The sequence below is a fragment of the Lolium perenne genome, chromosome 6 (assembly GCF_019359855.2).
Source record: "Lolium perenne isolate Kyuss_39 chromosome 6, Kyuss_2.0, whole genome shotgun sequence".
NCBI lineage: Eukaryota > Viridiplantae > Streptophyta > Magnoliopsida > Poales > Poaceae > Lolium > Lolium perenne.
The window spans coordinates 239840466-239867860 of record NC_067249.2 but is presented as its reverse complement, the minus strand read 5'-3'; the positions used below and the strand labels follow the sequence as shown (position 1 = coordinate 239867860).

Below are 27395 nucleotides of genomic sequence, written 5' to 3'. Positions count from 1 at the left end.
CCAAATGATTGAGTCCTCTCCAGTAATTAAATGCAGCAGTAGTAAATTACCGCAACGTCAACTTCACGTGACAGCCTCCTCTCGTTTCACTTAAACGAGCACGCACGCCTACGTCTACCCCTCACTTCACTGAACACTGGGACCCACAGTCACCGTCCCCACCTGTCAGTATGTTTCAGTCGTTGGGATGGCTTCGGAGCCACACCACCAACCGGCCGTGCCGGGCCCAGGTTCCCTGTCTTATCCCGAAGCCGCCGGGAGAAAGAAACGAAGGCAGCAACACTCCTCCTCCTCCTCCGGCCGGCTCCCTCCGCAGCGCACGTCTCCCTCTCCCCCCACCTCCGCCTTCTCCCTCCGCCGCGGGCTACACCGATCAGGAAGCGAGCGTCTAGGGTTTTCCGATGGAGCCCGCGGCCTCCGCCTCCTCCTCGTCGTCATCGGAGAGGCGGAGGGCGGAGCCGGAGGCCGCGGAGCTGAGGCTGCGGCGGAAGACGCTCGAGACCGTGCTGGAGCAGTGCCAGCGCGCGCTCGAGCTCATGCGCGAGCCAGACGACGATCTCCCGCCCGGCGACGCCTTGCCGGGGGCGGGGGATCCGGACGACGCGGAGGGCGCCGGCGACGGGGAAGGGCTTCCCACGACGCCGCCGTCCGACGCCGACTACGAGACCGACGAGGTGAGCGGGGAGGAGAGATCTCGCCGCGCGCCGCTCGATTTTGTGCCTTGTCCGTCCATAATACTCCGTAGATAGAGACTCGATGATGATCGGTCAATCAATACGCGATTTGGGACAATTCGCGGGGGTCCCTCAAACTGTAGCGGTTTAGTCCTATTTTCTGGAATTGCAATGAATTGTGGTAGTCGCGTTTGGTTGAACCGTGTCGGAATTCACAAAATCATCATCATCATCATCATTCCGTGTACCTATCATATTCATTGACTTTTCACAACTTATTTCAAGTAGCAACTCCACTATAGAACAACATCATGACTGTAAACTGATCAACATCATCATCATTCAATTTGCCAAGCATATCCATTCACTTACATAACAACAGCATGACTGTAAACTGAGTTCTGCACGACAAACTTACTCGAATTAAGTTAAATTTGCACTTCCCTAGTTTGAATGGAGTAAACTATTGTCTGGCACCAAGATGTACTGATATGAAAGCTAGGACTAGGGACAGAGGGGAAGGAAAAAAGAAGAGTTTTTTTTTTGAGTCATTGCGCTTCCTTTTGCTTTAAAACTGTCCTAATTTTTGTACTACACCCCGTAATGTGCAGCTGTGTAATCTTCTCAAGTCGAGGGTCGAATCGCCTGAATTTCTTCAAAAGCTTGATAACATTCAGAAGTCGGTATACCAAAATGGCGCAGGTGCGTGATTCACCAAATGAACTGTTACTACCTTTTGCTGGATCCAGAATGTGAACATAATTTATCTTGCAGTCAATGCATAGACTCACCTTGCCATGTAATGCTACAAATTCCTATTTATTCGCTCATCGCAATTGACTCTAAGATCTTTGACATGATCTGTTTTACAGTCAATGCTTAAATTAAACCTGGCAACTGAACACTGCTACAATTACTCGTGTAACAGTAGACGAAACCATATCATGGGATATCGTAAGCGCGGCGGATATATGGGATGACAAGAGTATGAACGTCAGCGATGATTCGGAGGATGGGTATGTTCTCGTTAAGCAAGAGGATATAGTCGATGGGATTGCGTGCTTCATGGCGGCATACTTGCTCTCACTCAAGGAAACTAAGGTGTGCAAAGTTCACTTCACCTTTAATTCGTCATCTCCCTTGAATTATTGTGTCTACTTCCCTTTTCTTACACATTCAGTCCTGAATATCAGCCTCAGCATACAAATGTCCATCAAGTCTTGGATTCTGTCTAGAAATCATGCTTACTTTGCAGTGATTGTTTAGATTCTGGATAGTTAAATACATACATTGAAGTTAGAAACATGACTTGGGGACATGGATCACAAGTAGCTCAGTATGGTGTCTACTCTTCACACTATTTATCCATTGCACGTGTCTGGGTAATTAAATATATTTGTACAAGTTAGATGCATGGATAAGAACCACTAGTTCAGTATGGTGCCTACTCTTCATGTGGTAGGTTTCACGCTATTTCTCCATTCTAGATCAACATGGAAGGCCCATCAGTATTCCTTGTCGAACCTTGATTGTTAGATTGTCATCATGGAAGATGAGGATTTCATGTCAGTCATTGATTTGGAATCTTTGCACTTCTAATACTGGAGATTTCTTGTTATGCAGGAATTGACGCCCAATCAACTTCAAGATGGTAACTTTTTCCCCCTCATTAATTCCGATGAATTTTGTTAGTTGAAAGTTTCCTTATATTAGATTCCCCACCCTTCATTTATCAGCCCTTAGCAAGACATTTTCAACTAAAAAGAGAAAAGGAAAACTTCAGAAGGCATGGGCTGGAACACAAGTTATTTATAATGTAGCGTCATGGAGTGCGACAGCTATTGGGTAAGCTATCCTTACAATCACAGTTGCTATTATAATTCTCCCATGGTTGATTTGTTAGGGTAAGCCTCATGTCTTCAAGAGGCTCATTTGACCTCTACCCGAATAATCTTTTTTAAGACTTTGGAGGAAACTTTAATTCTCACTGAAAAATTAAGACTTAGGACATGATTTTATCAAACTAAATGGTCTGTAAGCAACAAAAATAAACAAATACTTACCTCAGGGCAACTGGACATGATCACTGCGTGAACAAAGCATACACTAGATTAGTAAAGAAAGTTAGAGCATCCCCACTCGTTGGCGCTCCCCACGCCCAAATCCGGCGAAATTTTCGTCCGGATTGGATGAAGATTTGGCGTGGGGAGCGCCGAAGTTCCAGCCGCCCCCCCGGCAGGAAACCCCCAACCTCGACCATTTGACATATTTCAAACAAATTCAACATAAAATTTAACAAGTTCGGCAAACAAGAGGACGAAAATTGCTGAAACAAATTCGGCGATAACAGTACAATGTTTAACAAGTGCTGAAACAAATGAAGCACACAAATTTCACAATTTTTCAAACAAATTAAGACAGACTAGTTGGCGTCGGCGTTGGCGTTGCCTCGGAGCCTCCATATGTGCTCCACCAGATCATCTTGCAGCAGCTGGTGCATTGTAGAGTCTCGAATCTCCTGGCGCATAGCAATGAAGGCGGCCCATGATGGAGGCACCTGGTGATTAGGCTGTGCAAGAGGACCCTCTCTCTCATATGGTGCTTCTTGCATCTGAAGTAGGGATCAAAGTGGCGGATGGCATACACAATTTGCAGAAATAGCTTTCTGCTCATCCTGAAACGACGCCGGAAAACAGTCTCACCGTGCAATGGATTGTCGGCGAAGTAGTCGGCGTACAACATGCAGTAGCCCTCCATTCGCTGTCTCGGCTTGCACTTCCGGCGACCTCGTGCCGACCCACCACGCCGACGAGTTGCCAGTCCGGCGTACATGCTTGCCAAGCAACCAAGGATCATCATGTGCTCGTCGTCTTGGGCGGCTGCTGCCATCTCTTCTTGCATAAGCTCGACGAACATCTGCTCCTCCTCTTCGTCCGAGTCCATGGCCGGCGAGGCAAATGGACGAACACCTGACGGGCGTGGTCGAGGCAACCCGAGCCGCGAGCGACGACGAGCAAGCAGGCCGGAAAACAGGCCGGCGGAAGAGCAGCCAGATAGGCCGTCGTCCAAACACGGCGGAATATAGGCAGGTGGGGAAGGAGTGGCGGCGCAATCTGGGCAACAAGCCGGCGGGGTGGTGCCGGCGGCGAGAGAGATACGAGGGGTGGGGGAGATTTTGAGCGACGTGGCGGTGGGGTTCGTGCGTCGAGTCACCGACAGATCGGGCCCTTCCCCGCTTTTCACTCGTCCGGAGTCCCCGAGCGCTCCCCGGGGGGCCGGGGGGGGGGCGTGGGATCGCCGGATGAATTTAGGCCCAAATCCGGACGAAAACGAGGAACCGGGGGCGCGACTGGGCCGAATTACGCCGTCCGGATGGAAAAAACGCTCGCCGGGGGCCTCCTCGGGGGGACGAGTGGAGATGCTCTTAGGATCTGATGAGTTCCATCACTTGAAGTTCCATATTGATCGAATACGTTCAGTATGCCAACTTCTGTAACATTATCTACGATACCTTAACCGTCCCATCAAAATAAGTGGAGGATTCAGTAGATTGTTAAACGTTGCCCTGCCATAATGTGACATATTCCCAACGCCATCCAATGTTATTTAACATCCAGAAAACTAGAGATCCAAGTGGGTCAGTGTTAGGGTACTTTTTACCCTCTTTTGTAAAAGAAAGAACTAAAATGATGATGTCAGGGTACCCGTTATCCTTTTGGTAAAAAAAGAACTAAAATGATGATTTCACTGAAAAAGTTAGTGCATTTTATTGAACTAACTAGGGTAAAGGGTACCCTAACTGTGACCCACTCGCATCTATACAGAAAACTGCCAAATAAAACGCGTCCCAAGCAGAAATGTCACAAGTACTGCCGCACCCTGGGCCATCACAAGGAAAACTACACACAAAATCTTTATTCTCTGGCATTAATTTGGAACCGAATGCATCTAAAGCTTGCTTTACTAAAATCAATGTAGTTGTATGCAAACCAAGAGAAATAGTATGATGAACCAAGAAATCCCCAGGCCCTATTGTTTAAGAAAATCGAATTACTATTCTCATGAACAGCGTTGAACAATCTGGGATCAATCCCTGCACAATATTTCGCTGCAAGCACTAATGTAAATTTTGATGGCATCATTGACATGATCACACGACTCTGATTTTTTTTTTTGTGTGAGCATGTGGGTGTTTGCTATTCCCGTAGCTGTCTAGCTATCTCTCTGATTTCGCTCCTGTATCTTGCTCTTGCAGTATCTACCAGAATCCGGCGATTCTAAAAGCGGCAACTGCAGCCTTTTGGACATCCTGCCGCGTGGTATCCAAGTTTCTGTGAATAGTCCAATGCCATGTGCTCGTGACCATGTACACATTGTGTGTTATGACGTCCCTGTACCTCCATCACGGGAAGTGTTGTTGTCAAACTCTGTGATACGACTGTTCTGCCATGTGACTGCCGAAGTCCTTCGCAAGGTCTTCACCCATAGGCTCATAGGCTGCTTTCAACAGTTAGATCACGTGCCAGATCTAACCACATAGTGTCTAGTGATTAGCATGTGGGGGCTGATTCCTAGTATCTGATGTACCTGTTGAGTGCAGCTTCATGCGTGCTTACTTATATCATTCATTTGTATCCGACCCTGATTGCTACCTCCTCCTTGTATATATCAGATGTACAACCGAACATGGGCGTACCTGGCCAAATGTAAATACACCGATTCGTTTGAGCTTCTTTTCTTAAGGTCATTCATGTTATGCTTCATTGTTGCCCCTTTTCATTCCTCGGATTTGGAACTGTTACTATCTGAAGTTGTGAACTTATGTCCTTTTGAGGACGGATGGTGGTGATGATGTCCTACTGAGTCCTAGCTAATACCTTAACGAAATCGTAGTGCCATAGCAATAACTCACTGTAGATGGAACCGAGAGTAGTTGTTACCGGTATGTTTTCCTTTTGCACTTGTTTTCCTTTTGCACTTGCATTGCAGTTCGTTTTGTGAGAGACGACTTCCACTTCAGGGGAAATCACGTGCATTACTGAAATTAATTCTCACTAGCAAAATTTGCCCGTACGTTGCTACGGGTTAATTTTTTTATTTTCTAGTATTAGCAGATTAGTAAACTCTATCGTAAGCAACCCAATGTGTAGAATATCAATATCAGGAAACCTGATGCAGCGTAACGCATTTTGTACCAGCTGCAAAACTTCAAGGATCCCAAAGGTTGTGAGCAACCAGATTGGCTATGCCTCTCTTTGTGAGATTCAGCTTCGAAGCTGGAACAGATGGCTACCATCGATCTATTCATCTCATTCACAACTCTACCCCTTGTTCGGGGATTAAGAGGGACACACCGAGATCTCACTAAAAACTATTTTGACGCAAGCTCTAACTCACGTTAGACTCAAGTATAAGATGGAACACTACAGCTAAGACTATCTATTAAAACTAATTTTGTTTCACTCTTGTTGTACAAGATGCAGCAAATAAATACATCAAGGCTGCGAATTCATTCAGGATCGGCCATTCACAGGTAGAATCATCATTGGAGTGGCCTCCATGGACCAATTGAAGGAAAACATGGATATGTTTACCGTGCTCCACAGCCTTTGCCACAAGTCTAGATGACATTTTGATTATTTTCGAGAGATACAAAGACCCATAAGTATCTGGATGTTTCTTTCATCTTTTCTTTTTCTGATAATATGACCAAGTAATCTTCAAGATACAGAAGACAGCACACCATATGGCCTGTTTCTGCTTGTTCATGTCCACGGCTTATGAAACCATAATAACTTCACTGATGTATCTCATAACGTGACTAATCATGATAAAATTCATTTTCTCTACCGGCTTAAGATGACTATGTAAAGTACAAAAATAGGAAACATACCATTATGAAGCAAGACACCAGCTATATCAGTAGTCCTGCCCAATGTACATTCTCATGCAACGCATGCTTTCTAAAATTACATGCATAGGGTCAAAGTCCTAGGCAACGGGACTCTCTTTTCCCTCCCCCGTGCTACAGTAAGAAGATGCAAAAGGGAGTTTGTCTTCGTCCATCCTCGCTCCGCCGACGGCCATTTGTCGGTCCCCTCCCTCTCCGGCCGCCGTTGCTGTGGTGGGAGAGTGGTGGGGACCCCGGATCCGTGCCTTAGGCGTGTAGATAGTAGGGTAGGTTTTCTGGGCGGCGCTGGAGAGGTGGTGGCTGTGGCGATGCCACAGAATAAAGGTGCTGGGGTTCGGTCCCACCTCGGCGGCGCTCTTGGGGGTATCGTCAGCGAGCTCCCGACTTTGTTCTCGCCGGTGTGGTCCTTGCGAGGGGGGCTTCACCGTGGTGCGAGTTTTTGTCCTCCGGGGTTTTCCCTCGTGCGGTCGTTGGTGGCTCCTGCGGCGACAACAACCTTGTGGAGGAGGGGGATAGCAGCTCTGGTTTTCCAGGCTCTCGTCGTCCTTGTACAGGAGTACAGCCTAGGCTGGTGCAGCTGGATGTCGGCGCGTTCTGGAGCGGATCTGCGGGAGAGGGTGGATGTCTTCCTATTCTGCTCCATCTTCGGCTAGAGGTGGCGTGGACGTGGCTGCGGTGGCTCGGGGAAGTTCCCCCGCCGATGTTCTTTCTTCGTCTTCAAGTCCGGCGTGTTTGCCGGATGGATATTGCGGTTCTTTTAGGAAGCTTTGCTGCGGTCTTGGGCGAACAACACGGCACAGTCGTTGTATTTCATTAGATTGGCAGCCTCGACAACTGCGGCTGCTTACTGATTTACTGGCACAGTCGTTGTACTTCATTGGATCGGCAGCCTCAACAATTGCTGCTGATTACTGATTTACTCAAACTAATTACTATCAGTACTCCTCCACGGCTGCAGAATCATCATGCGATGCATCCATGGTTTACTGCTGTCTCTTCACCCGTTAGTGCGCCCCACATTGGACGAATCTGCCATTGCTGCTATGCCCCAGGTTGCTGATACTCAGCGTAAGGAACGTTTTAACAAAGCGCGATGGGCAATCACTCGTACTTCAGCTTAAAGATGTGTCTTGATCTGTACATATACTGCAGTTCAAACAGAAAAACAGATCCAAAAGGAGGGGAAATCAGCAATGACCAACGAGCAAGAAAGAGAGCGAGAAGGGAATCCTCCGCCGTTTCCCACCTGCCTCCTGCTCTGCTCGCTGCTCACTCCTGCAGCCGGCCCTAGACCACGGCCGCCGCCGGCCAGGAGACAAAGGCGGCCACAAGGGAAAGAAAAATGAGGGGAAGCACCTGGAGTCCCACGTCCGTACCTCCTGTTCCCGGGAGACGTGGATGTTACCTCGCCGGAGGAGGAGGACGACGGGCGGTCGGGGCGGTTACCGGCGGTGGTGCAGCACAGGTCCTGTTGGTTTGTGTCGTCGTTCGTTCGGCGGAGAAGAAAAATAAAGGAACCGGCCTCGATCTCCCTCCACTGCTAGCGCTACACGCCGCTGCGCCTCATTGTTCCCGACTGTCGCCGAACCGCTGCCCGCCATTAGCTGTCACGAGCGAGCACCGGATGCAGGGGAGGGGATTCGTTGTCCAAACAAACGGTCGTCCGCCCTCGCTCAGGCTTCCAATCCACATCTTCTCTCTTCCTCAATGGTGATGATGATTGATATCTTCCCATGGCAACACATCCTTGAGCCTTCGATTCTTTTGCCGGAATTTTGGGGAGATCAGATCCGTCGGGTTTGGCTTGGGAGGGTTAGGAATATTTATGTGAGATCTGGGATGGCTTGGGTTTCTCACGCCGGTACGATTGGATTTGGCTTCCGCATCTGGGGCGGTCGACGATTTGGTGGGAGGGTAAAACGGTCCAATGAAAAGTTGGACGAAATTTTTGGCAGAAACCTTAGCTTCTTTATTATTAAAATACTAGGACAATGCTCGCGCGTTGCCGCGAAATACCAAACATTGTTGAGTTCCTTTTCTGCCCGGCTCAGGCCAAGCACGAGTTAGCCCCCGCATCTCCCTCTCTTCTATCAGCTTCCAGCACTGCTATCTGCTGCCCACATCGCCCGTCTTGGCCACCGTAAACTCAAATGTCGGTGGCCCATTTCGGCCCACCTTCCTCTCTCCTGCACATGCTTGACACCTCGGGCCGGTTCCGTTACCCAGCAGTGCTTAACTCTCTCCCTTGTCTCTCACTCGCGGCAACCAGCCAACACTCTACGCCTCGTCGTCGCAGACCTTACTCGTGAGTCCTGGGTTATCCTAGAGCTGCAGCGCGAGGTACGCATGGAGTGCGTTGCTGGTGTTTGGGAGAGAAAGGTTAAGCGGATGACCTATTTCTACCTGTCTAAAACAAGCCGTGGTGGGTTATATGTGATTTGGTGGGACGATAGACCAACCGAAAGAAAATATTGGAGTCCCTTGTTTCCGTGGCACAATTGCACCACCGATGCCAGCCGGCCGAATGTGGTAATCTGGTTGACGAAGCGGACATAGCCCTTATTGTGTTTGTGGTCGCGCTAGAAGTTCCAGCGCGACGCCTCTCATCTCGGCCGGCTCTGTAGAGAGCCTGTTGTGCTCCTTTCCCTCGCTTTCACCAAGCACGCACGCCGACCAGCGCTGTCTCCATCCTCCAGCAAACGCGGCCCGGCTCGAGCTCCACGAGAACCACAACCAACTCGTCTTTGATCCATTCATCTTGCCGCTGCCCTCTTCCCTGCACATGTGCTAATTCGTCTTTGATCCATTCATCTTTGCGCTCCTGCCCTGCCTGCACATGTGCTAATTCCTTCCTCCTCATTAATTAGATGATGGTGCTGCAGCTGCTGCTTGCTTCTTTCCAAGGCGACTTGTTGATTCCGGGAAGGTTGACGTATATAAACCGGTGAAATTGAATATGATTAATCGAGGTGGGACTATTGTACATGTCTGAAGTGGTGACTACACTTTTTCTTATTACGTTAATTCTCTAAAGCCTAGTCGTTTATCTTGTAGACTATTTATGCAGACCTGGCCCACCCAGCACTTGCAGAGTATTAGATGGCCCATCAACACGTGACCAAAGGGGATCAGGGAGTGCTGGTCCAGGAACTGCGCCGGCGTCCTCGCCATGGATGTCCGAGCCTCACCAGGAGACCTAGCTTCCCCAGTCGCGTAGACGCGCCGGCCAAGCTTCAGCTCCATTGTTCTCTCCCCAGCCCGAGAGCCTCCTCTCTCTGCTTCCATTCCTCGCCTCTCCTACTTCCGGCCGGTCGCCCGCCGTCGGTAGCGTGCAGGAGCTCGTGCGTTCCGGCAGTGCTGGTGGCAGATGTGCATACCTGCTCTCGGAAGAAGGCAAAGGCTGGGGCATGCCGTGGGATCTTGGCCAGGAGCCGGTTGCCTCGAGGATTTTGGCAGCTGAGCAGGGCGTTGTGCGTCTGATCTCGAGGGAGCCAAGGCGTTGTACGCTGGGTCTCGGGGGAGTCGAACGTCGCCGGTGAAGCTAGTCAGGGGCGCGGACGAGGCGGCGGACTGGGGAAAAAGTGAGTGTGGGGAACGAGGACGTGAGGGGAAGGAACCAAATGCTCTACATCGCGCTGGGTGCGGCAGTGGATCAGAGCCGGCATCCGCGGAGACCACAGTTTGCCGCTTCGAGGCCCGAGCAGAAGTCTCATCCGCGTCGTGCGTCGATTGTTGGCTGTTGAAGGGAGCCGCGCTATTAGGACGCCGTGTCGGAAGGACGCGGGTGTGGTCGAGTGCCCGCGTCGTCTGTCATTGCCTCGGGGTGGAGTTCATCGTCCACCGCGGTCGGGCAAGGAGAGAAAAGACTGAACCGGTATGGTGGCATCTGCTCGTATTACGCGGTTTGGTGGGAGGGTAAAATGGTCCAATGAAAAGTTGGATGAAAATTTTGGCAGAAACCTTAATTCCTTTATTATTAGGTATATAGATATAGGTATAGGTATAGACCAGGACACCATACTGGCAGCGCTATCTGGCGGTGAACCGCCCGCCAGCACCTTAGCGGTCGATTTCCGACCGGATCAATTTCCGTTTTTGTACGATGCTTCATTTCCGTTTCTGGCTGTGTACACTCCGCGCTGGCAAAAATACCTCAGCGCCCTAGCGCCCTCACGACCGGGTGCTGACCAGCTGAGCTACGGCTGTTTCGGTGTGCATACGGACTTACGGAGACGTTATTAATTAATACCATAGGATCTTCTTGTTTAAGAATATACTACGCCCTGATGGGATTTCATCCCACGACTTCGTGGCCCGAGTCAAAGCTGACCAGCTGACCCACCCAAAACATTTCGTACTGTCATAGGATCGACACCAATTTTATACTGTAATCAACAACATGATAGAAGTAAATCATGAACTTAAAGCTAAAAAAAAAACTAGCACATGAACAGAATATTAAATGCAGACTCTGCTACTCGCGATAAAAAAAAACCAGGACGGAAGATATCAGCAAGATTCTCTCGTCTTTTAAAATTCAAAACATTTTATCTTTTAAATAACAATTTCGATTTAAGATTCGTTTTCACCATTAAATTAGTTTTGATGATGAGATCTTCAAAAATAGCATTCATGTCGATATATTCCGACAACTTTTTTTTTGGCCTACAAGTTATCAACCCTATATCCGTTATTTAGCAACGGTAAATGTAAAAAGTTATCGACCCTACTGCCCTTTTTTTATCAGCGTTAAAACCCGAAAAGTTACCTACCCCAAATAATAATTTCATTTTGAATATTTTAAACATTTTAACTCACAATTTATCAACCCTTCTGACCATTATTTATCAATGGTAAATGTGAAAATTTATCGACCCGAAAAGCTAATTTTATTTAGAATATTTTTGAGAATATTATTAGCTCACAATTTCTCAACCCCTCTGTTCGCAATTTAGCAATGGTAAACGTGAAGAGTTATCAACCCGAATTAATTTTATTTATAATAATTTAGAAATATTTTAGCTCACACTTTATCAACCCCTCCATCCGTTATTTATCAATGGTAAATGTAAAAAGTTATCGATCCGAAAAACTAATTTTATTTAGAATATTTTAGTGACATTTTCGGCTCATAATTTATCAAACCCTCCGCTGGTTATGTATCAACAGTAAATAAGAAAATTTATCGTCCCGAAAAGCTAATTTTATTTAAAATATTTTTGGGATATTTCTAGCTCTCAAATTTATCAACCCTTCCACACATTATTTATCAGCGGTAAATGTGAAAAATTATCAACCTGTAAAGCTAATTTCATTTAGAATATTTTGAGAATATTTTTAGCTCACAATTTATCAGCCCATGTGCCCATTATTTATCAACGGTAAATGTGAAAAGTTATCGATCCAAAAAGCTAATTTTTATTTAAAATATTCTTGGTAACATCATTAGCTCACAATTTATTAACCCTATGTTCGTTATTTAGTAAAGGTAAGTGTGAAGAGCTATCGACCCGAAAAGTTAATTTCATTTAGAATATTTTATAAACATTTTAGCTCACAATTTATCAACCCACCCGCCCGTTATTTATCAATGGTAAAATGTGAAAAGTTATCGACCTGAAAAGCACATTTTATATAAAATATTTTTGGGACATTTTTAGCTTAGAATTTATGAAACCCTCTACCAGTTATTTATCGGCGGTAAATATGAAAATTTATCGACCCGAAAAAGCTAATTTTATTTAAAAAGTTAAAAACCTTAATAAAAATGGTACTTAATTTGAGTGGACAGTGGTAATTTATTTAAGTTGCAAGTGGTAGTTTCGTTGAGTTGCAAGTGGTTTCCCCACCCGTTATTTCCCCCGTAAAACCCAATGGCCCAAAAAAGGGAATAAAAAGATAATATAGTCTAAATAATATGTATTTTGATACAAATAATACACACAAGAAAAATATACAATTATTATAAAAGGGAATTGTAGAAAGGAAATTGTAAAAGAAAACTAGTAAAAAGCACTAAATAACTCAAAATAACTATATAAAGGGAATTGTAAAAAGGAAATAGAAAAAAATGAGCACAAAGTTTTGATGCAAAAAAATAACAAGAAAAAGGAACAAAAGAAAATAGAAAATAATAAAGAGAATTAATAAAAGGGAATTGTAGGGAGTTACATATTTTTGTTGCAAAAAAAATAGGAGAGTTAATTAATCGATTCCGCGTACGGTTCAGTACGTGAGCATGCGTCCAAACTTTGAAAAAGCAGCAATGGCAGGGGCATTCATTAGCTCTGGCAGCGCGCATGCTGGCCAGGATCAGCTCTTGCAGGGGCATCCACCGACTAGCATGGTGTGCAAGGTGTGAACGGTGTGAACCTGCTCTGGTTGGTAATTAAACTGCAAAACGACAAAAAATCAGAAAGCTTCGTCGACCCTCGCGGCAGCGCTTCGCGCCGAAGATTCGACCGCCAGAGAGGGAATTCCCATACTACAAATGCTAGTTCTCACAGTGTCAACCTTGACGGGTAAATATAAATTAATTTGTTTTCACACTAACAACAGCACCAATCCAAAAGGCCAAATTTTGAAATGTCATGGTTCATGGGAAAGGAATAAGCAGTAACTCTAGATGAAACGGAGAGCAGCCAGCAGTCAGAAATAGCTTACTGTGGCGCGCCACCTGTGCTTATATCTTGTTTGCAGAGTACAAGAATGCTTAGTTCATTTGTAATTTCTAATGAAACAATTAATTTATGTCATGTACACATTCATTTTTGGATTACCCATACCAAAACAATTTGTTTGCTGGAATTCCGAAGTTGCATCATACATCATACTCCCTCCGTATAATGCCTATTGTTTTTTCGCTTTTGTTTCAGAATATAAGAGTAAAGCTATGTTTTTTTTTGCAAAGAACCCCTTCCACCGATCTGTTCCCGTCCAGAAAATCTGGAAACGAATCTGTTCCCGTCTAGTAAATCCGGAAACCAATCTGTTCCCGTCTAGAAAATGTGGAAACCAATCTGATTATGGAAAGAATAGCGGGAGAGAGGGAGTACATGACGCGATCGGTTATGGAAACAAGATTATTTTCTGAGATCTGATTTCAGTTTCTTATTTTGTTTCTAAGATCGCTAGGGGGTTTTGTGTCAAAAAATGGCTTGCGCTAATTTCCGTGCCAAAATACAATAGGCACTATAGAAAGGAACGGATTGAGTATATAAGATGGACAGAAATACAACCACCATGATGTTGTGAATGAGCAACTGTGGGCCAAAGGCCAGTACATGTACATGTTATACAATATGCAGGGAAGCCCCCTCATACACTGGGAATGTACAGTAAAGGGTCTATATATCAGTAACACATGACATGTTCATGGCCACTTTATGTCCTGCAGGATGTAATGCCCTTGCAGCAATTGATTAAGCACTACATGTTGGGCCACCGAAAAGAAAATAAAAAGGTCTACCTTTCAGTTCATTACTCCAACCAATCCGCACATCATCCTTAACATGGCCGCATCAACTGAAAGAACAAACTAGTAAGAAAAGATTGTTGCTGAACCGTGCAAGATAGATAGATAGACAAACCTAATGCCTGACATTCATGAGACACTGAAAATGCTGAGTGAGTTCTACAGAAAAATTGCCATGAGTTGTGTCAAAATATCAAGTCTAGCAATCTCCTGCAACTAATGTTTAATATTTTTTTTGGGTAAACGCACACAGGAGCTCTGCCTATGCACAAACTAGTAAGAAAAGATACAAGGCTAGGAGGGGTATGTTAAACGCTAAATTTTCAGTTAAGGTTTAACAGCTCGCAAGGCAGTTAAGGTGTCTCAGTATCAAGATAATTAGGAAGCGATCAAGCATGGAACACCAAGTAGTACTCAAAACAAATCAGCAGTCATGTGATATGCAACTTAACAGTATCATGTATCTGCCGACATTAGCACGAGCTTCCAGACATCTGAGTGGCAAGCAGTTTTACCTTTAGACTTGTCTTGTTTACCGCCTTTCACATCTTCTATTGCAGACTTCTAGTTCATCTAAGCTGTCGCCCTGTCAGAGATCTAATCAGCATTTGATATTTTAGCACGGCATTGTTTCTTTCCGACTCACTATCCATTATCATCTCAAATCATATATAAAGTTTTTTTTCATCCACCGGTGCAAATTCGCACATGAGTTTCAGTATGGAATTCGGCTGAAACTCTCAAATCCTGCTCATTTTGGAATCAACTCAGGCTACCCATCATACGACAATTCATTGCTTCTCATCTTGGTCTGTGATTCAGGGTTCAAAACAATGCATCACTTCAAATTCCTTAAGCTAGTGATTTATCACTTTAACCTAAGGAAAAAATGTGTGGTATCACGTTTGGTGAAGTCCTATATAAAGAGTTTTAGTAGCTACATACATATTCACTACAATGACATATTTACTTGAAGAAAGTTAGTATGGCATACCACATAGATTGTCTTTTCACCATATATGCCTAGCTATGCATTATTTTCTAGCAATTTTTTTAAAAAATCAGGCATTGAGTCTAGGCTAGCTAGCTATGTTGTTAAATAGTAGTCATGTTACCATACATGAGTTCTCCAACTAACCTAAACCTAACAAAGATGGACACACCAATTGCACATAACTTAATGCCACATCCACACATCATATATTTGTGAATCAATAGGACACAAATGAGCTCACACGTTGCAGGGTGCGATCATAGAGAGGGGTTGGTGTAGAGCCTTCAACAATACAAATATAGATAACACGCCAAGAAGCCATCAAGATCAGGCCAACAAAATACCCACAAAAGAAAATATCACATCAATGATACCATTGGAATGAGAGGCATCAGAAGTTCAAGCATGGCATGCAAGTTGGAACACATCACGGGTGCCCACTGATGCTCTTCCATGACAAAAATCCATTGCATTTTCTGCAATGCTTAGTGCACATGTGAGGTGATTCATGGTCTTTTTTTGTTCCCGGGGCTGAAGATTGAATCGTCTGAATACACTCGCAGTAGTCCTAGGGTCTAAGCAGGTGTCTCCATTCGTCGCCGCCAGGAGAAGCCCCACTAGTAGGAGGCACCTGATTGTCACTATTGTTCTTGTGGCTCTTGGGAGAGCCCATACTGACACCCTTGACCCATGGCTGCTAATAGTTCAATACTGCTTCATTGCAAATAAGAGCAAGGGTCTGCCTAATCCGACCTTTGTGCACGCATGATGCTCTAGTTCTAAAGTCGTGTGATGCCTCCCGCTTGATACACTTGATTCACTTGTGGTAGTGTAAGCCTGTAACGATTTTTACCATGGAAGTTTCTGGTGCGGTAACAAATCCGAATTTTTGTGCATTATTTATTTGACGCATCCTGTGTGTGTGACACTAAGTCACTAATACATTTTGATCTGCTCCCTCCAGTGATACAGCTCAAGCGCAAGCTCATGCTTAACTAACCCCACGTCTATTAAAAGCAAAAGGAGGGAGTACGTCTTTACATGTGACAAATCGGACGGGCCTATACTCTTACACCAAGTACAGCTCGTTGATCAACTTAGGATAATGAGCCGATAAAAAAGAGGATCAATGAAGATAAAAATAGGTAGCACACTGATATATCAGCTTCTCGCAATAATGCAGTGGTTAAATAGTCGTCAGTATAGTGGTTGGCACAAAGCCAATGAGCTCGCACATGATCTAGCTATATCGGCAGCTGCACAGTGAGCATTCATGGTTAACGCAGGGTGCAGCACACTCAGATTTCACATCGTACAGAAGTCAACTGAAAGAAAGAAAGTATTAAAAAAAAGGATTTTTGCTGAACCGTGCAAGATTGGTAGATAGGATTCTACTGAAATTGCCTACTCATTTTGGAATGAGCAGGCAACCCATCGTATGTACCAAAATTCCTTGCTTACCGTCTTGGTCTATGATTCAGGGTTCAAAACAATACGTCACTTCAAATCCCTTAAGTCAATGATCTATCACTTTAACCTAAGAAAAACTTTGTGGTATCACATTTGGTGTGAAATCCTATATAAAGCGTTGCAGTAGCTACACACATATTCACTAAAATGACATATTTCCTTGAAGAAAACTACTATGACATACCACATAGATTGTCTCTTCAGCATATATGTCTAGCTATGTATTATTTTCTAGCAATTTGATTTTGTCTAGCAATTTGTTTTTGTCTAGCTATTTATGTTGCTAAATAGTAATCATGTTACCATACAACGGTTGTCCAACCAACCTAAACCTAACAAGGAAGGACACACCAATTACACAAAGGTATACTTAATCTCAAATTTGCACACCATACATTTTCGAATCAACAAGACACAAAAAAGAAGCAATAAGACTAGTGGCGAATCCACGTCCAAAGCCACAGGTTTTCGTCGAAGGCTTTAGATACGTCTGTATACTAATCCAAAAAAATACAAAAAAACTAAGTAAGTTCAATGATAATTATGCCTCTGACCCCACAAGTTTGAAACTCTGACTCCGCCATTGAATCGGACATGGTTAAGGTCACAAATTGTAGGATGCAATTATCGAGAGGGAGCCATTGTAGATCCTTCAACAATAAAAATATAGCTAAGACCAGAAGAAGGCATCAAAATCATGCCACCATGCAGGATACCAACACAAGCAAAGATCCCCTGGATGATAATATTGGAATGAGAGGCATCAAAAGTTCAGAGCGTGGCATGCAAGTTGGAACACTTGGATTTCTGTGGTGTTGTTCCAACACATAAATCCATTTAATTGTGTGGAAGGAGCAGCCCTTGTATCCATACCATTTGTCGCCTGCCCCAATCAAAACAGAGAGAAACAGTGCGTGAGTCCAGATACATACTACTCGGCACACTGACTGACATTAACAGTGGATTTGCTGTCGAAATTGGACAATGGAGTGTTATTTAGCCTGCTACCAGTGCACAAGGCGCGGAAGTTGTCGACGGTCTTGGGGATGACCTCGCCGAAGAGCCCGATGACCACCTTGCCCACGCGGTCCCCGCTGATCTCTACCTCAAAGAAGCATTTGCTCGTTACCTTTGCCTGGAGCTCCATGTCACCCTGCAGCAGCAGCAGACCAAGGCGAATTCAACCACCACGGGATGGCTAACGAGCACAAAACTGCAGCAGCTGATACACGGTCTCGTGGAGGGCGCGCGTACCTCTGCAACCGCCGCGCGGACGACGAAGGCGGGGGTGCGGCGCGCGCCGAGCCTGAGCGATCCCGCCGAGCTGGAGCGCCGCGCCGAGCCCGTCCATTTAATGGAACCAAGAGTAACTGTCGGCGAAGTCCCAGTAGGGCAAGGTAGGGAAGCCGCCCTACCTTGATTTTTGGTGAATACACTTAGATGCGCGTGTTTAATCTGAAAATTTTGAGTGGTCATACGTCGAAAACCGACTTTATGCGTTATGCGTGTTTCAGTGAATACTGTGCAAAATCGATTACAGACCAAAAAACATAGAATATTTTTACCTCCAAACATAAACTCGTATTCTAGGTTCAATGTAAATAACATTGCTTGTACTACATAAATTTATCATTGAATGTCCCCTAGTATATACAAGATAAGCTTGAGTTATTCATTATACATACTTATAGAATTGAAGACTTCAAACATTTTCAGATATTTGAAATGCACATCATACTTGTTCCGAGCCTCCGACCAAATTATTACCCCATTACGATGACATTGGATTTACCAGTGGTGACATAAAAAATTGAAATAAAATTTTCAGCAAAAATGGTAATCAAAACCGAGTTGCGCAAACGAGGGGTAATCAAACGTGTTGATTGTTTAAATTATATTATATTTTTTAAAAAGATGTAAATCTTTGCCGTTGAGTTAGCTTTATTGATATGTTTTTTAGATTCTACTTATAATCAAATGTGTTTTTATTTTTTTGTATTAAGATATCATTACTGTTTTTGAACTAGTTTGGTATTTGCATCATTTAAGGTTCACCCTACCTTATATTTTTTTCGTCCTTCGCCAGTATATTTCCCTTTTGCACTTGCATTGCAGTTCGTTCTGTGAGGGACGACTTCCACTTCAGGGGAAATCACATATACATTACTGAAATCAATTCTCATTAGGACACCATATTACAAATGCTAGTTTTCACAGTGTCAACCTTGACAGGTATAAATTAATTTGTTTTCACACTACCAACCGCACCAATCCAAAAGGCCAAATTTTGCAATGTCATGTTTCAAAGAAAAGGAATAAGCAGTAACTCATTGTAGATGAAACGGAGAGCAGCAGTCAGAAATATGTTTTTCCCTTGGCAGCTTACTGCTGCGGGCCACCTGTGCTTATATATCTTGTTTGCCAAGTACAAGAATACTTAGTTAATTTGTAAACTCTAACGAAAAAATTGTTTGGATTACCATTACCAAAATAAACTGTTTTCTGGAATTCCGAAGTTGCATCGTACATCATAGATAACTTGAGCAGAGATATAACCACCATGGCATATGTTCATGGCCACTTTATGTCCTGCATGATGCAATGCCCTTGTAGCAATTTATCAGGCAACACATGTTGGGTCATGGAAAAGAAAAATGAAAAGGTCTACCTTTTAGTTCATTACTCCAACCAATACACACATCATCCTTAACATGGCCGCATCAACTGAAAAAACAAACCAGTAAGAAAAGATTGTTGCTGAACCGTGCAAGATTGATAGATAGACAAACCTAATGCCTGGCATTCATGAGACACTGAAAATGCTGAGTGAGTTCTACAGAAAAATTGCCTTGAGTTGTGTCAAAATATCAAGTCTAGCAATCTCCTGCAACAAATGTTTAAATGTTTTTTTTGGGGTAAACGCACACAGGAGATCTGCCTTTTCACAAAGTAGTAAGAAAAGATACAAGGCTAGGAGTGGTATGTTAAACGCTAAATTTTCAGTTAAGGTTTAACGGCTCGCAAGGAAGTTAAGGCGTCTTAGTATCAAGATAATTAGGAAGCGATGAGGCATGGAACACCAAGTATTACTCAAAACAAATCAGCGGTCATCTGATAGGCAACTTAACAGTAGCATGTATCTGCCGACATTAGCAAGAGCTTCCAGACGTGGCAAGCAGTTTTACCTCTAGACTTGTCTTGTTTACTGCCTTTCACATTTTCTACTGCACACTTCTAGTTCATCTAAACTGTAGCCCCGTCAGAGATCTAATCAACATTTGACATTTTAGAAGGGCGCTGTTTCTTTTCGACTCACTAACCGTTATCATCTCAAATCATATGTAAAGTTTTTTTTTCATCCACCCGGTGCAAATTCACACATGAGTTTGAATATTGAATTCAAATCCCTCTCATTTAATCAACTTAGGCTACCCATCATAACACAATTCATTGCTTCCCATCTTGGTCTGTGATTCAGGGTTCAAAACAATACTTCACTTCCAATCCCTTAAGCTAGTGATTTATCACTTTAACCTAAGAAAAATTTATGGTATCCGTTTGGTGTCAAGTCCTATATAAAGCATTTTAGTAGCTATAGACATATTCACTACAATGACATATTTCCTTGAAGAAAGCTACTATGGCATACCACATAGATTGTCTTTTGACCATATATATCTAGCTATGCATTATTTTCTAGCAAAAGCATTGTTAAAAAACTAGGCTGATTCAGCGATTAATCGCTACTAGGGTCCTGACCGTGTCGATTACCATTAATCGCTTATGTTAATCCTTTAGCCCGATTAATCATACCGAAAGTCTGATTACTAGGTATTCCGATTAACTACTACACTTGGTCAAAAAATTTACAAAATTTTCAGTTGCCCAGTCTTCAGATACAAGAGCTCGACCACCTTAAGGAGCTCGTGCAGGAGCTCAAGGAAGCCTTCAATAGGTTAGGTAGTTGAGGTGTAAGAGGGATCGTCCCCGAGGTAGGTGGTGGCAGAAGATAAACTTCAGAGGTGAGAGGAGTACATGTTTTTCTTAGATTTTAGGCTTTAAAGAAGTAGGACCAGACATATAGAGACTTCTATACTATTATTTTTTCTTATATAAACTGTTTTTAAAGTGCTAATTTGCGTAGTTTGCATCGATTAATAGCCAACCGATAATCGTCCTAATTCCAATTAATCGCTACTCCCAAGCCGACCGAACTGACCAAGCAGTTAACGATTTTCTTACCATTGAGCAAAAGAATAAATAAATCGTGCATTGAGTCTAGCTTGCTTTGTTGTTAAATGGTAGTCATGTTACCATGCATAGGTTCTCCAACCTAACGAGGATGGACGAACCAATTGCACAAATGTCTACTTAATGCGCCACATTCGCACATCATATATTTGCGAATCAATAAGACACAGATGAGCTCACACGTTGGAGGGTGCGATCGTAGAAAGGAGGGGTTGGTGTAGAGCCTTCAGCAATACAAATATGGATTAGACGCCAAGAAGCCATCAAGATCATGCCAACAAAATACCCACAGAAGAAAATATCACTTCAATGATACCGACGGATTGAGAGGCATCAGAAGTTCAGTCGTGGCATGCGAGTTTGGAACACATCACATGTGCCCACTGAGCAGTGCCAGCGCGCGCTCGAGCTCATGCGCGAGGCCGACGACCCCAGCGACGGGCTGGTGGCGGGGGATCCGGACGAGGCGGGGGCGGAGGGGGCCGGCGACGTCAGCGACGGGGAGGGCCCGCCCACCATGCTGCCGACCGACGCCGACTACGAGACGTACGAGGTGAGGGGAGAGATCCGAAGTTGATGGCTCAATTGATTAGCGATTTGGGACAATTGTGGGGGTCCTCGAAACTGTAGCGATTAGGCTATTTCTGGAATTGCAATGAACCGTGACAGATTGAACTGGATCGGGATTTTACCTAATTATCATTCCATTTGCCAAGTATGCTCGCTGACTTTTCACAACTTCTTTCAAGTTGAATTTTTTGCACATTTCCCACACTCTACTTAAACAATTCCAAGAAAAAGGTGTGGCAAATGTGCTCTTTCAAGTAGCAATTCCACAAATAAAACCACAGCATAACTGAAAACTGAGTAGTCAACAACGTCCTCGAACTAAGTCACAAAATATTCCCGAGTTTGAATGGGCTAAACCATTTCTTTTGTTAAACTGGCTCGGAATTTACTTAGCTGTCATTCCATTAACCAGACTTGACTGCTCACAACATCTTGTATGTAGTAGCAACTTCAGATATAAAACAACATCACAAACCGCAAACTGAGGTCTGGTGGCCAACATCCTCGAATTAAGTTCAATTTGCACCGAATATTCCCTTGATATCACTTACTAGGAAGATGTACTGAGATGAAACCTAGGACTCTATTTTTTTCACGAAAACGCAAAAGACTTTCATTTCGATGCATTGATAGAAAAGAAGGTTTATATGTACATGCCCCCCGTGGGGGGCCAGCACTCCGCACTACAACTCAACCCAAGAAAGAGAGACCCTATTCTAGGGGAGAAGAAGGCGAACACCCCGGGCTCCTGCGTCCGCCCTTGCCGCGCCTCAGTCCTGATGTCGTCGAATAAGGATGGCACCGAGGGCTGTGCATTGTCGAAGATCACAGCGTTCCGATGCTTCCAGATCCACCACGCCGTGAGCATGATGATCGACGAGGTACCTTTGCGCAGCTGGCGAGGGGTAGTACGCACAGCCAGCGACCACCACTCCGCAAAGTCTCCCTCCGAAGGAGGTCCCGAGGTGGATCGAATCCACGAGAGGACCTCAAACCAGATCGTCTTGGAGAATGAGCACCCTGTGAGAAGGTGCGTCATGGTCTCCTCAGCCTGGTCGCAGAATGGGCATCTGGGCGCATGCGGAAGGCCCCGACGCGCCAGCCTCTCACCCGTCCAACACCTGTCCAGACAGGCCAGCCAAATGAAGAACTTCACCCTCGGAGGCACCCAGGACTTCCAGTTTAGCTCCCAAGATGCTGAGGTGATGGCTCCCTGAAAGAGGGCCTCATAGCAGGAATGGGAGGTATACTGGCTATCAGCCGTCCATCGCATCTCCCGCTGAAAGCTGGAATTCCCGAAGCCTGCCCCATAGCTGCACGTACTGCCACATTGCAAGGGCATTTGGTGCCCCTGCAATGTCGGGGATCCAAGCGCGATCGAGCAGCGCCTCACGTACCGTACGCACCTTCTTGCGTCGCTTAGGCACCAGCGCGTACACCTCTGGCGCCATCTCTTTGATGGACCTGCCATCCACCCAGCGGTCCTCCCAGAAGAGGGCGGACTCTCCATTGCCCACCACCATGGAGGTGGAGGCAGCAAAGATGTCTAGCTCCGCCTTCGAGAACTGCATGTCCAACCCGCGCCACGGTCTCATAGGGTCCGTGCGCAATCTCCACAGCCAGCGCACCCTAAGGCTGGTGGCCATCCGTGCAAGGTCAGGGATCCCCAGTCCGCCAAGGGCAAGCGGCCTGCACACCCTAGCCCAGTTCACATGGCAGTTGCCTCCGCTGGCGTCCGCCCTGCCCACCCATAGAAACCCTCGCATGATCTTGTTGACCTGCTTGAGCGTCTTTTTGTTGAGGCCCAGCACCATCAGCTGGTGAAGCGGGATAGCCGCAAGTACCGAGCGAATCAGCGTCAGACGTCCGGCGCGCGTCATCATCGAGGCACGCCATTTTGGCAGCTTGTCAGCGAGCCTCTCCAATAGGGGGTCGAAAGCCACCGCCGACAGCCGCCTGGTGGAAAGGGGGATGCCAAGGTATTTCACCGGAAAAGGCGCTAGCTGACACTCCATGAGTTCCGCAGCGCCCGCAGCCTCCTCATCAGTGCAGGCGATGGGGGACACCGAACACTTAGCGAAGTTCGTGCGAAGGCCAGAGGCTTCTCCGAAGAGCCCTAGGATGTCCCGAACCGCACGCAACTCAGCCTCATCCGGGTGGCAGAAGATCACCACGTCATCCGCATAGAGGGAAACGGACGTCGCAAGCTCCCGCCGCGCCAGCCGTCGCAGAATGCCCAACTCGGTAGCCTTCGACAGCACGTTGTTGAGCGAGTTCATCACCAGCACGAACAGCGATGGCGACAGGGGGTCGCCCTGTCTCAGTCCCCGTCGATGCCAGATCGGGGGGCCTGGCTCGCCATTGAGCAACACCCGGGTGCTGGCCGTGGCCAGTAGAAGGGAGACGAGCTCCCGGAACCTCGGCCCGAACCCAACCTTCTGGAGGACCTCTAAGAGGAATCCCCAGGAAACTGAGTCGAAGGCCCGCGCGATATCGAGCTTAAGCATCACCCTCGGCTCCTTTTCCTTATGCAGAAATTTGGCCGTCTGCTGGACCAACATGAAATTGTCATGGATGCACCGTTTGCGAATAAAGGCGCATTGGTTGCGATCCACCAGCGATTCCATCCGGGGAGCCAGCCTAGTGGCCAGGACTTTTGCCACCAGCTTGGCAAAGATGTGGATCAGACTGATCGGTCTGTAGTCAGCCAGCCCTGCAGCATCTGGGCGTTTGGGCAGCAGGACTATCAAGGCTTGGTTGAGGCCTTGAAACCCGCGCCCACACATCGTGTAGAGTTTGTCGAAGGCCGCCATAAAGTTGACCTTGACCACACCCCAGCACCTTTGCAAGAACTCCGCCGTGAACCCATCAGGCCCGGGGGCCTTGCCCGGAGGCAGATGTCTGATGACATCCCAGACCTCGTCCTCAGTGAATGCTACCTCCAGGTCGGAGAGATCCTCTGTGGGCGTGTCTAGGAAGTCCAGGTTCAGCGAGTGCGCCCGCCCCACCTCGGTGCCGAGCAGGCCCTCGAAGTGTGCAAAGGTAGCTTCAGCCATGGCCGCGTGATCCGAGGTAACCGCGCCATTCACCCTCAAGCTGTGAATCGCGTTCTTCTGGCGCCTATATGCCGCAAATAAGTGGAGGATTCAGTAGATGGAAAAAAAATCCTAGATACAATGCTAGGAGCCTAGGAGGGCTATGTTAAAGGATAAATTTTTGGTTAAGGTTTAATGGCTCATAAGACAGCTAAGGTGTCTCAGTATCAAGATAATTAGGAAGCAATGAAGCATGGAACACCAAGTATTACTCAAAACAAATGAGCAGTCATCTGATACGCAACTTAACAGTAGCATGTGTCTGCCGACATTAGCAAGAGCTTGCAGAGATCTGAAGGGAAATCAGTTTTACCTTCAGACTTGTCTTGTTTACTGCCTTTCACATTTTGTATTGCAAATTTCTAGTTCATCTAAACTGAAGCCCGTCAGACTTGTAGTTCCCTACCCGTTATAATCTCAAATCATATCTAAAGTTTTTTTTTCCATCCTTCTGGTGCAAATTTGCACATGAGTTTAAACATGGAATTCGACTGAAACTCTCAAATCCTGCTCATTTTGGAATCAGCTTAGGCTACCCATCATACCACAATTCTTTGCTTCCCATCTTGGTCTGTGATTCAGGGCTAAAAACAATGGATCAGTACGAACCCCTTAAGTTAGTGATTTATCACTTTAACCTAAGGAAAAATTGTGGTATCACATTTGGTGTGAAGTCCTATATAAAGCGTTTTAGTAGCTATAGACATATTCACTACAATTACATATTTCCTTCAAAAAACTACTATGACATACCACATAGAATGTCTTTTCACGAAATATGTCTAGCCATGTATTATTTTGTAGCAAAATAAAAATAAAAAACGTGCGTTGAGTCTAGCTAGCTATGTTCTTAAATAGTAGTCCATTGCAGGGGTTCTCCAACATAACTATACATAACAAGGACATGACACACCAATTGGACGAATGTCTACTTAATCTCACATTCGCACATCATATATTTGCGAATCAATAGGACACAGATGAGCTCACACGTTGCAGGGTGCGATCATAGAGAGGGGTTGGTGTAGAGCCTTCAGCAATACAAATACAGGTAACACACAAAGAAGCCATGATGATCATGCCAACATAATACCCACAAAAGCAAAGATCACTTTGATGATACCATTGGAATGAGGCATCAGAAGTTCAGTCATGGCATGCGAGTTGGAACACATCGCTAGTGCACACAGATGATCTTCCAGGATAAAAATCCATTGCATTTTGTGCAATGCTTAGTGCACCTGAGGACTCATTCTTTGTCTTTTTTTTTGTTTCCGGGGCTGAAGATTGAATCGTCTGGATACATCTCGCAATAGTCTAAGGGTCGAAGCAGGCACCTCCATTCGTCGCCGCCAAGAGAAGCCCCACTAGCAGTAGGCACCGCCTTGTCACTCTTGTTCTTGTTGCTCTTGGGAGAGCCCATACTCACATCCTTGACCCATGGCTCCATGGACGTAGTCATCAGTGTCATCGAGACCCGCGTCACCGCGTGTACCTGATCTAATGTCTGAGTGCAGCTTCCTTTGTGTGTTTACTAATACTAACATTCATTTGTATATACAGCTGAACAACTGAACTGAACATTGCTATATCTGGCCAACTGTAAATACACCGATTCGTTTGAGCTTCTCTTTTCAAGGTCATCCGTGTTGTGCTGCACTGCAGCTGTTTTTAGTTCCTCTAGCTTGGAACGATTACTCTCTGAAGTTCTGAACTTGCGGTGTCTTCACCCTCACCGAGAAAAGCAGTTCAGGCACTATTTTCTGTAGCAATAGAGCAGCCTCCACGCAGGCAGCTAGCGCAGTGTATGTCATGTACAAATTACTTTTGTACTAGCGTTACAAACATAAATTGTCAGTTGGAATTCCAAAATTGCATCATAGATAAACATCAGCAGAAGTACAGCAACCATCGCATATGTTCATGGCCACTTTATGTCATGTAGATAATATCCTTGCAGAAGTGATCAAGCAGCACATGCTGCGTCACTGAAAAGAAAAAAAGTGTATCTTTCAGTGCATTACTCTAACAGATCCATACATCATCCTTAACGTTGCCGCATTAACTGAAAGAAAAAAAGTGGTTAGAAAATATTGTTGCTGAAGGACAAGCCTAACGCCCGACATTCATGAGACGCTGAAAATGCTGAGGAAGTTCTGCAGAATAATAATGTTGAGTTGTGTCCAAATTTGAAGTCTAGCAATCGTCTGCACCAAATGGTTTCAGCTATTAAAGGACCAAATGGTTTTAGTTAATGTTTAAAGCTTAAATTTTCAGTTAAGGTTTAAGGGCTCCCGAATCAGTTAAGGTGGTTTCGGTGTCAAGATAATTAGGAAGCAATGGAGTGGAACACGGAGTATTACTCACAAAAAAATCAGCAATTATCTTATAGGTAACTTAACAGTAGCATGTATCTTCAGACATTAGCATTCTTAATTTCTTATAGACATCTGAATGGCAAGAAATTTTACCGTCAGACTTGTCTTGTTTATTGCCTTTCAGATTTTCTATTGCATACTTCTAGTTCACCTAAAATGTAGCCCTGTCAGAGATCTAATCAGCATATGAGCCACTTTATAGTTTAGCAGGGTGTTGTTTCTTCCTGACTCACTAACCGTTATCATCCCAAATCATATGTGTTAAGTTTTTGTCACCCACATATCGCAAATTCGCACACGTGTATGAACATGGAATTGGACTGAAAAATCCTGCTCATTTTGGAATCAGGTTAGTCTACCCATCATACTACAATTCCCTCTTCCCATCTTGGACTGAGATTCAAGGATCAAAACAACACATCACTTCGAGTCCCTAAAGTCAATTATTACAATGCCTCATGGGATACAGAAAGTCTCAACATGAATCATCCATGTAAAGAAAAAACACAACAATGAATGATTCTGCATCAACATGTTATCCTTAGATCAAAACGCCAGCTACACCAGATGTATCTATC

General features: G+C 45.2%; 1 protein-coding gene across 5 annotated transcripts; it reads left to right on the top strand.

Annotated features, from left to right (window-relative positions):
• The first annotated feature begins 258 nt into the window (after nucleotides 1-258).
• On the top strand, nucleotides 259-26073 carry LOC127305712 (uncharacterized). Of its 5 annotated transcripts, none has more exons than XM_051336235.2 (6): nucleotides 259-674; nucleotides 1286-1376; nucleotides 1606-1775; nucleotides 2298-2325; nucleotides 2411-2519; nucleotides 25726-26073. In XM_051336235.2, exons 1-6 carry the CDS (start codon nucleotides 402-404, stop codon nucleotides 25808-25810), a joined length of 756 nt encoding a protein of 251 aa, XP_051192195.1. In that variant the 5' UTR covers nucleotides 259-401; the 3' UTR covers nucleotides 25811-26073. The 5 variants fall into 5 exon arrangements, with proteins under 5 accessions (XP_051192195.1, XP_051192191.1, XP_051192192.1 ...); XM_051336231.2 differs by having other exon boundaries at nucleotides 266-674; nucleotides 1603-1775; XM_051336232.2 differs by lacking the exon at nucleotides 25726-26073 and adding an exon at nucleotides 14313-14750 and having other exon boundaries at nucleotides 266-674; nucleotides 1603-1775.
• The last annotated feature ends 1322 nt before the right edge of the window (nucleotides 26074-27395 follow it).

Bases quoted from the DNA above. Each gene is read 5' to 3' on its own strand.
- LOC127305712 (XM_051336231.2), top strand. From the start codon at position 402: ATGGAGCCCGCGGCCTCCGCCTCCTCCTCGTCGTCATCGGAGAGGCGG. The intron at 675-1,285 runs GTGAGCGGGGAG...CGTAATGTGCAG, and splicing joins CCGACTACGAGACCGACGAG to CTGTGTAATCTTCTCAAGTC. The intron at 2,326-2,410 runs GTAACTTTTTCC...TTCATTTATCAG, and splicing joins GCCCAATCAACTTCAAGATG to CCCTTAGCAAGACATTTTCA.